Raw genomic sequence first — 9384 nt, forward strand, 5'->3', positions numbered from 1 at the left:
CACTTTCGCATTTATAATATTAGTATGGATTCTAAAAGGCAATTCAAACGCATCTGGTATCCATCGTGGAATCGAGATAAACGTAGAAACGGCCGAAACTAGTATTTTAATGACTTTGTTTGTATGTTTCTACTAGATGGGGTTGCAGCTGAACCGGTTCTAGCGCCCATCTAGTTCGAACCGGTCTCAACTGGTCACGAAATCTTACTCGGGCCTATTCGATATGCTAATGTGGAAAATGGCGGCCAGTTTAGTATTTTTTTCTTTTCGCTCCGCTTTTGTTTTTCAAGCTGTTTGCTGATGCGGTGATGTCATTGTTTTTGTCGTCATGGACTGATTGTTTTCGACGCTTAGAAATATATTTATAGCATTCTAATAAGGCTAATAGAAGGCCTTTTTTCGAAGGTGTGGCTTGGGATTGGGAAAGGATCATTGAAACCATTGTTTTCCATTATTGAAACTATGTATTTTCTTTTCAATAATTTCTACATTTTCTTTTACGGTCTATCAAATAAATATCAATTATAAACAATTGATACATTTATTATTATTGTTAGTTTTGTATATGTCGACATTTCAAGTTTAGAAGTAAAATGTTTTTGTAGCATTTTTAAAAATGATTTATTGTTGAAAGTGATTCTATTTCTATGATAAGTATTGTGCGTTAACACTGGACCCTACAAACATTTAGATTTCCATTTAAAACTGTTAGGCTATTGATTTACATTAAATGTAATAATTACACTGGATGAAGAAAATGCATCGTCTGCCTTTTATCAAACCGCCAGAGCGTGCTCGGCGGTACAAAACAAACTTACAAAAAATTACAATCTTTTATATTAACTTAAATAACTTAATACTTTTAATAATAACTATAATATAACGTGAGATCTTTGCAATATATTAGCGGGACAGCGGCCCGCACGCGGGGGTCCATTTTTCCCCCACATGGCGGGATAAGATGGACCATCGCGCGCGCGCCGCCTCTCGCTGGCTCTCTCATTGCCTCCGTTCACTCGGCACTATAATACACCTCTAACATTATTATCTGCATGCGTGCTCTCATTCATAATAGTATCTTTTTCTCTTTAAATTTTATACATTACAAAAGTAGTATCACAAACAAATGTACGAACTAGTACCATTACGAAAAACGTACACATATCTGACCTCCTCGGAGATCGCCTCTAATAAATACGATACACGAATCCTACAACTTCAGAATAGAATCGAACTCGAAACAAAAAATAATACCTAAAACTAAATCGTTCAGGGCATTCTGTATCACACGCGCGGCAGGCTGAGATCGGGCGCGCGCCGCGCCTGGCGTCCTACACACGGAGATAACGTAAGTACGGCTCGCGGGCGGCGGCAGCGGTGGGACGGGCGCGCCGACGCGGGCGAGCGGCTCACGCCGACCGGCGCGCCGGCCGGCCACGCCGCTCGCTCGCCCCGCCGCGCCTTAAGAGCTTTTTACACCATCCTGGATTCAGTTACTGAATTTAGTAACGGAATTCTGGAAGGCGTAACAAACTCTTTACAACTCTGCGCCTACCCGTTCGCTTACACTACAACTATACATTACATATCACGCTGTGCTTTTTTTTTCTCTTATTAAAAATATATAATAATTAATATACATATAATAATATTGATATTTGTTAAAATAACGATACGTAGATCGAGGAGGGCAGTCAGTCGACTCGCATCGCGGGTTTACTCCGCTTCGCTTCGGAAGAGCTTTTGTTTTTCTATCGTGAACTGGGGGCTGATTATAATGGTGCCGCCTCGCGTTAAATTTCTGTAACAATAGAAAACATCTATTAATATCACATCAACTAACTTATACATTCACATTAAAATATTACTTATAGTTGGAGATGAAATTGGTTTAATTTTTTTTACTTCAAAAAAAAGTAAATTTAATTCTTATAGATATTTAAGACAAGATTATGCTAAATAAAGAACCCAACTAAATTAAAGTTCGATATTATAAAATAAGAATATTAAAAAGTTAGAAAACTTTGATAACTGAGTAAAAGTTTTATGTTAACAACTTACTTTAAAAATTGCGGCAACAGGCTAGTCCAGTTCGTCGCATCATGTTCCAGATGCAGATGTATTTCGTGCGTGGTCAGCATGTTGGGGTCAATCTTGAACGCCGCCAGCCTTCTGCCGGCGACATCCACGATGACCGCCGCACCTCGGGACCCGCACGGTTCTCCTTCGGCTAACGCTAGTAACTGCCGCGCCGCCCTCGCTAAAAGTTCGGCGGGCACCAGCACCTCGGCGGCGGCGAGTTCGCTCGCTCCTTTGGCCGCTCGAAGCTCGCGCTCCAGCCTTTGAGCCAGCGCCGCCTCCGTCGGTACCGGCATCGGCGCGTCCCGCCATGTCGGCCCATTCCAAGCTATAACAATAAAGAAGGAACTTTAATACTAATGCTTATAATTACAAAAATGTTACTAAACTGAAGATTTAATGTAAAGAAGTTTATTTATTTATTTGAATGTTAATGTAAAGACAGTTATACAAGTTACGCAGTGTGGTAATCACAGCGCGACTGTCACGTCAGCTGATCGGCGAGCTGCGCGCGCCGCTTGGCAACAGCTGAGCTAGAAAGCCGGCTGCGGCAAATAGAAAGTCAAGCATCCTCACCTTTTTCACTGTTGAACACTCCGCTAAACTGATTCGTGACCGGCAATATCTCCATGTTTTCCAAATTTTTACTTATATTGTACACTTTTTAATACGAAAAATTAAAGCGTTCCGTGCCGGAACTTATATACTAGAAAAATATCACAAGTCTCTTTTGTACTGCGAATGCGCACTCAACCGACCGACTAGTGTATCGTGAGAGATCGATGGGAAATGAAAACGTCCAAGGCTAACACTGCATCAGATCTGATCTCGTAACCACTGGGCTTCGTCACTCGCCCGCGGCTCACTTTTCGACCCACCCGACCCTGTCGCTCTGTCTGACGGACTGACGAAATATCGCGGAGCGCGCGGTTATATAGAGAGCCGCGGCCGGGGGTGCGGGAGGCGAGGCGCGGGCGGCCGCGGGGGCCCCGCGCGCCAGTGTGCGCCGCCCGCCGGCCGCGCCGGTCGTCCCCGGCACGCTGCGCGCCGGCCGGTTTCTTTGTCCTACATACGCCGGGATACGAATCCTACGTGATGTGAAGGATATAACCGTTTATATCCCTTCAAAGTGTTTAAAACAAGACTATCGTTAAAAAAGTGTATTTATAAGTACGTTACTGGACTTTTAGTTTGTAAGTTTCTCGAAAGTTCTTTGTTCACAGAACCGATTTCATGTCGCTTGTAATTTTGTTTTTTAACTGGTATCAGGTAAGATTATAGGATATATCCAAGGAGTCGGCATGGCTGGCTCGTGGACTGACGTCCTTAATAAACATACATAAGGTTTCAGATAAAGAGATATCAGTGCTTTTCGTTCTGTGTATGATAGCCGGTTTTGTCTGTGTTTAGCATGTAAGTACTGTATGTAATAATTAAGGTGGTTAATGATAAGGTTAATTATGGAACTGATGTGAATTATAAGTTTGATTATGAAAACTGTGTATAAATTTAAGTAAATATTATAAACTGTATGGATGTACATTTTGATGTAAATTGTAAATTTACTGTTATAAAATGCATTTTGAAACGAAATAAGTAGGTAAAAAGTACCTTAAAATATATATGTAGGTATAAGTCTATAAGATAATGTTCTTATAAAAGTGACAATAAATGTACCTACTCATTAAGGAACTCATCGAAACCGTAAGTACGAATAAATCCAAAATAAAAAGGAACATTTTGATAAGTCGCAAAACTGACTCAGTGTTCGTAGAATTTCCAGTTTAATATTCAATTCAATTCAATACTTTTTTTTATGTAACCAAGACATTAATAAACAATAACACACACAAGACAATAACAAAGAATTAACCAAAATTTAAAAACAACTTTCTAAATCACCAAATTACGAAAATCAATTTAACTTACAAAAAAAACCTTCTAAACTCCAAAAATGTAGTAAAAAAGCCGAAACAGAAATTGAACAAGTTGTAACGCTATCAGCGGTTGCATCAGATCGCGAAAGTTCGAACAAAATTTGGCTCCTTCCAATTCCAGTGAAAAATGTATTGTATTAAATCTTAACCAAAACATCTTTTACATTTGACCGAAACTAGAATTTTAAGTTTATAAAGTAATCAGAATAAGCTGTGTGTGTTGTAACAAAAGTACTGAATTAAGATAATTAGTAGATTTCGAATGTGCTCATTAACAGAAGGATTTAGATGATTAAGTAGACCGCGACTAAAACTTCGTACAATATTAACTCGTTTAAAATTTAACTAAACTTTTTGCGTCAATTTCACATCAGCATCTCTATAACGAAGCTCAAAACAATCAGTGTAATCTTGCGCTCAAACTCATAAGTCATAATAAAAACGGTGTGTAAAAAAGAAAAGGTAAAAACGGTTGCTAGGCCGCGCCGGCCGGCGAGTTGGCCTTCGTGAGCATGACTCACGCTCACAATAGCGATGGAAAAACATCAGTCGAATTCAATGCGAGGTAGGTATTGACTATACTCAAAATCTATTGAGTGTACTAGATTGAGAACTATATAAAACTGAAGTAAATTATTATACAAAAACTTTGTTTAAACAAAAGATTAAACGAACTTACCTGAAGTGACGGCAATGTTGCCAGTTGTTTTTTTCTTTTTAGTGGCTCTGAAAATCGCGTTGGACAACGAAAAGGCGAGCTTCTTCTAGTAATTATCTTGGACTAAATACAAATATAATCATTCACTTCAGTCTTTGATCGTAACAGTGTAGGTAGGTAAGTACTGAAAATTTGGATAATAAAAAAAACTGAATTTAATTACCTAATAAAGTAATAGAAAAATTTTTTGGTCAATATCCTGATACCGATTTTGTTGTTAAACTGTTACAAACCGACCTTTTGGCCGATGTAACACATATTTCGCAAGTCCCAATTTTTGCGTAAGTAGTAACAAAATATTTTATAATTGCTATGACTACATTTCTTTTAGTGTGGGTGAAGTTCAGTGAAAATACAAAATTTATAGAACACCTGAAACTGATAGGATCAACGTTTTAGTAATGAAATAATAAGCTTTGTCATATCTAGATTTGGATAATAGATAATCTGAATCAGACATGATAATAGGAGATAACATAGTACATGAGTACCTACAATTTTAAATCTTTGAAGGTCAATTTCGTAACTAATCAAAAATTACTTCAAAATCAGAGTTTTGAATGATTCACGGTTAGTTTCACTAGACTTATATTGACCGGGATATAGACCGTGATTACCTTTTGTATTATTTGTGAGCTCCCCCACCCACCCGCTATCTTCAGTCACCCGTGAACATGATGCATGTAACTGCGTCGAAATATCGGGAGCTCACAAATAATACAAAAGGTAATCACGGTCTATATCCCGGTCAATATAAGTCTACTTCAAAATCGTTAATTATACTAATTTAGACGTGATCGTGAAGTGATTCAAAATGTACTTCCAAAAATTATATTAGGTATTTTTAAATGAGAAAATTTCTACAAAATCGTGCAGTTTTCTTTTCCAAATCATTGACTAAATGTCTAAACTCTAAACCAAATCGCTTTATCTGAGCAGTTAACCACTGTAGCGTAGCGATAAGAACTTAAGAACCGATATACAGAACGAAACTAAACAGTTCCCAAAATAGCAGATTCAGATGTAAGAAGCACGTAATCGGGTTACGAGGTACGTGACTGAAAGAATTTAAGTTTCTAATAGGGTAATATGTATAACCCGACAAGTTATAATATAATCATGCGATGCTGGGCTTTGTTCAAAGAAATTGAATTTATTCTGAAAACGGTTTTGTAACTTACATAGTTAAGTTTTTTTATGTTGGTTAGCATATGGGACAGCTACAGAAGATGCTTTATATTTTACTATTTTCGGGTTACTCAGAGAAGTTAATTAACTTTTCTGATTCCTTTGTCTAACATCCAAAAAAATTAAGTCGGTTTTCTGACGTTTCCTAGAAAATGTGAAAAAAAGTAACAGGTGACTTTCTCTCCCTTTTTTAATGAAAATTACTTATTTACAATTCTGGTAGGTATGTAATACCCAAATTAAGCTTACAATAGCAACAAAAACTCAAATACCTATACCTTACTTTTTTTATGCAAGTAGAGTTATAGTGTCAATCTTGTCAACCTTTCAAATTTATATCATATGAGTCTAAAATAAAACGTTTATTAAGGTAACATAATCGAAAAACACATACACATGTATTTTATTCTTTCTTTTTAATTAGCTTTCCTTTGTCTAATTCAACTTTCATTTACACCTTTGTCTTTACCGTTTCAATATACCTGTACTTTTTATGTTTCTAAACTGCCTAGAACTGTTCCATTACTGCCAAGTCTAAGAATGGTCGGATATTAGGACCTTTCAAATCTATATCATATGAGTCCAAAAGAAAACGTTTATTAAGGTAACATAATCGAAAAACACATACACATGTATTTTATTCTTTCTTTTTAATCAGATTTCCTTTGTCTAATTCAACTTTCATTTACACCTTTGTCTTTACCGTTTCAATATACCTATACTTATTATGTTTCTAAACTGCCTAGAACTGACCCATTACTGCCAAGTCTGGGAATGGTCGGATATTAGGACCTTTCAAATCTATATCATATGAGTCCAAAAGAAAACGTTTATTAAGGTAACATAATCGAAAAACACATACACATGTATTTTATTATTTCTTTTTAATCAGCTTTCCTTTGGCTAATTCAACTTTCATTTACACCTTTGTCTTTACCGTTTCAATATATCTATACTTTTTATGTTTCTAAACTGCCTAGAACTGTCCCATTACTGCCAAGTCTGAGAATGGTCGGATATTAGGACCTTTCAAATCTATATCATATGAGTCCAAAAGAAAACGTTTATTAAGGTAACATAATCGAAAAACACATACACATGTATTTTATTCTTTCTTTTTAATCAGCTTTCCTTTGTCTAATTCAACTTTCATTTACACCTTTGTCTTTACCGTTTCAAATTTACCTATACTTTTTATGTTTCTAAACTGCCTAGAACTGTCCCATTACTGCCAAGTCTGAGAATGGTCGGATATTAGCAAACGGCGATTGTTTAACAATATGACATACAGACAATGAGTTATTGTTTGCTCTTTAATTACAATTATCCACGCTAACTCGCGTCCTGTCTTTGCTTTAACGTAGGTCAATTATATATGAGTCATTAAATGGCGATCAGTTGCAGGATAAAGATAAATTTGTAAATTGTGAGTTCGATTAGTACTATCTTTAGAACCTTTTGTATTATTATTTTTGCCATTTTCAACCAAAAGGGTACTTATTGTCTTCCATATAGCTTCAATTAGAAATCAACCTTATCAACAAGCGACAATGTGGTACCTTTTGGTTGAAAACGTCACATTTACTCAAGTTTATTATGGTAACCGATATCTAAATTTTCAGACATAAGAAAACAATCACTAAAAATCCTAATCTTAATCTTTAGAACTGATAATTATACTCTTTAGAAGTCTTTAATATTTAAAAAAGATTGATTCCCTTAAGTGTCGAAATATACGTTTTTTTGCGGCATAAACGGCCGGATCTGTTTAAAAGTTTGATTTTTTCACAGCTTCAAGGGGCTGTAGACCTGAGTATATGGTTTTAATTTCATCTTGATACCTTGACGCGTTCCCGAGATAGAGGGTCTCGACAGACAGACGGACGGACGGACGAGAAAAGGATTCTATAAGGGTTCCGTTTTTTTTCCTTTTGAAGTACGGAACTTTTTAAGTAAGTATGTAGCTTCCTACTTTTTTATTTATTTTGTAATTTGTGGTTTTAACACCAAAATCTGTCTACCTAAACTTATCTAACTACTTCCTATTGATTCTGTCAAAATAGGTGTTTCTAATTTTGCATAGGTATATTAATTTTCAAAAACTACACAAAAAGAAAAAAAAATGTATTTGGGTAGTTTAATACGAATTTATTGTTTTGTTTCTAAAAAGACACATTTTTTTAAACAAATTTTAAAAACCAAAGTGCTTCAATTCAAGTAACATTTTTCAAAATTGCTTTTATTAGACTGCTTTGAAATTCGTATTATATGCGAAAGGTTAGATTAAAGTCACGGATTTTAGCTTTTCAATAAAAATAGATGCCTAAGGCATTGTGTCCATTCCCTTTAATTTCCGGTATCGACTTAAGCGAAATTAAACAACTGGGCCAAAGGTTTTTGACAACTCCCTGCCATTGTTTTGGACTTTGTATATAAATGTGTTTACTTGTTCAACTCATTTGCAATTTACATCGCTCAAAATAAATTTGAATCATCGTACGTATCCGAATATAAATGTAAATGAAATTATCATTTAAGTAAACTTGATCGCAAAGTAGATAGCGTTTTCTGAAACGAGTTTGTTAATATGACGCTATTATGATATCAAAGAAACGCCGGCAGTGTTTTCTTTATGATAATAAAGCAAATATCCATTGTCACGAGCTCACGAGTATAACGAGCGACAGACAAACGTATGATTAAACTCGATATGGTCTGCAAACTTGTATATCGTGAGGTAAACAGTAAAAAACTGTAAAGTTCGTTAACTTTTCACATCGACAAAGGATTTTTTATCCCAATTCCCATGTAACTCTCAAGCATTAAAGTATTATTTAAAATATAAAATCACCGTTTATAATCCTGTATACGTCACTATTATGGGTAGCGTGATTTGGGAAGGCCGTTTTATAATAAAACCTGCAATAAAGTTCTTGACAATAGTTTTGAGCAGGTAGCATCCTTTTATGGACCCACACACGAGATGGGACGTGTGACGACCCGTATGGGTCTGTCCCGACCGGTCCAGGCAGGTTTCACAACCAAGTTACTTTTAAGTAGCTCTTTATTCTTCATATATTCGTCTTGAATGCTTTCAAGAATTACTTTAAAATTCTCTTATTTTTTAGGAACTTCCCCTTTTTTTAAATATACTTAATCAGTTTTAATTCGAAAATTGTAAAACCACATAAAACATTATAAATGTTTATTTGATACTGCTACTAGTATACCAAAAAAAGCAAAATAATATATTTAAAATCTTTGTTACCGCTGACAGTTCACTCAGAAACTGTTAACATTGTATTCATAGTATAAACCCCTCAAAGAACTGTTTTAGGCCTTAATGTATTCACTGTATTAAACATCACCTAGATTGCCTCATTCTGTTATGAAGGCTAATATTTATTCAGGAGCTCGATCCAACAACATTGGTTCCAATCCTTAACCACCTATTCAAATATC

The 9384-nt window shown here is 35.8% G+C and overlaps 1 protein-coding gene across 1 annotated transcript; it reads right to left on the bottom strand.

Annotated features, from left to right (window-relative positions):
• Positions 1-441: 441 nt before the first annotated feature.
• LOC134746836 (protein charybde-like) lies at positions 442-2994 on the bottom strand. The gene is made up of 3 exons (XM_063681404.1): positions 2656-2994; positions 2062-2407; positions 442-1801 (listed from the first exon to the last, which is right to left on the bottom strand). Exons 1-3 carry the CDS (start codon positions 2708-2710, stop codon positions 1717-1719), a joined length of 486 nt encoding a protein of 161 aa, XP_063537474.1. The 5' UTR covers positions 2711-2994; the 3' UTR covers positions 442-1716.
• Positions 2995-9384: the final 6390 nt, after the last annotated feature.

This window comes from Cydia strobilella, chromosome 13 (genome assembly GCF_947568885.1).
Source record: "Cydia strobilella chromosome 13, ilCydStro3.1, whole genome shotgun sequence".
Taxonomy (NCBI): domain Eukaryota; kingdom Metazoa; phylum Arthropoda; class Insecta; order Lepidoptera; family Tortricidae; genus Cydia; species Cydia strobilella.

Coding starts and splice junctions, on each gene's coding strand:
- LOC134746836 (XM_063681404.1), bottom strand. CDS start 2,710: ATGGAGATATTGCCGGTCACGAATCAGTTTAGCGGAGTGTTCAACAGT. Junction 2,408..2,655: donor AGTGTTCAACAGTGAAAAAG/GTGAGGATGCTT, acceptor TTATTGTTATAG/CTTGGAATGGGCCGACATGG. Junction 1,802..2,061: donor CTGTTGCCGCAATTTTTAAA/GTAAGTTGTTAA, acceptor CTATTGTTACAG/AAATTTAACGCGAGGCGGCA.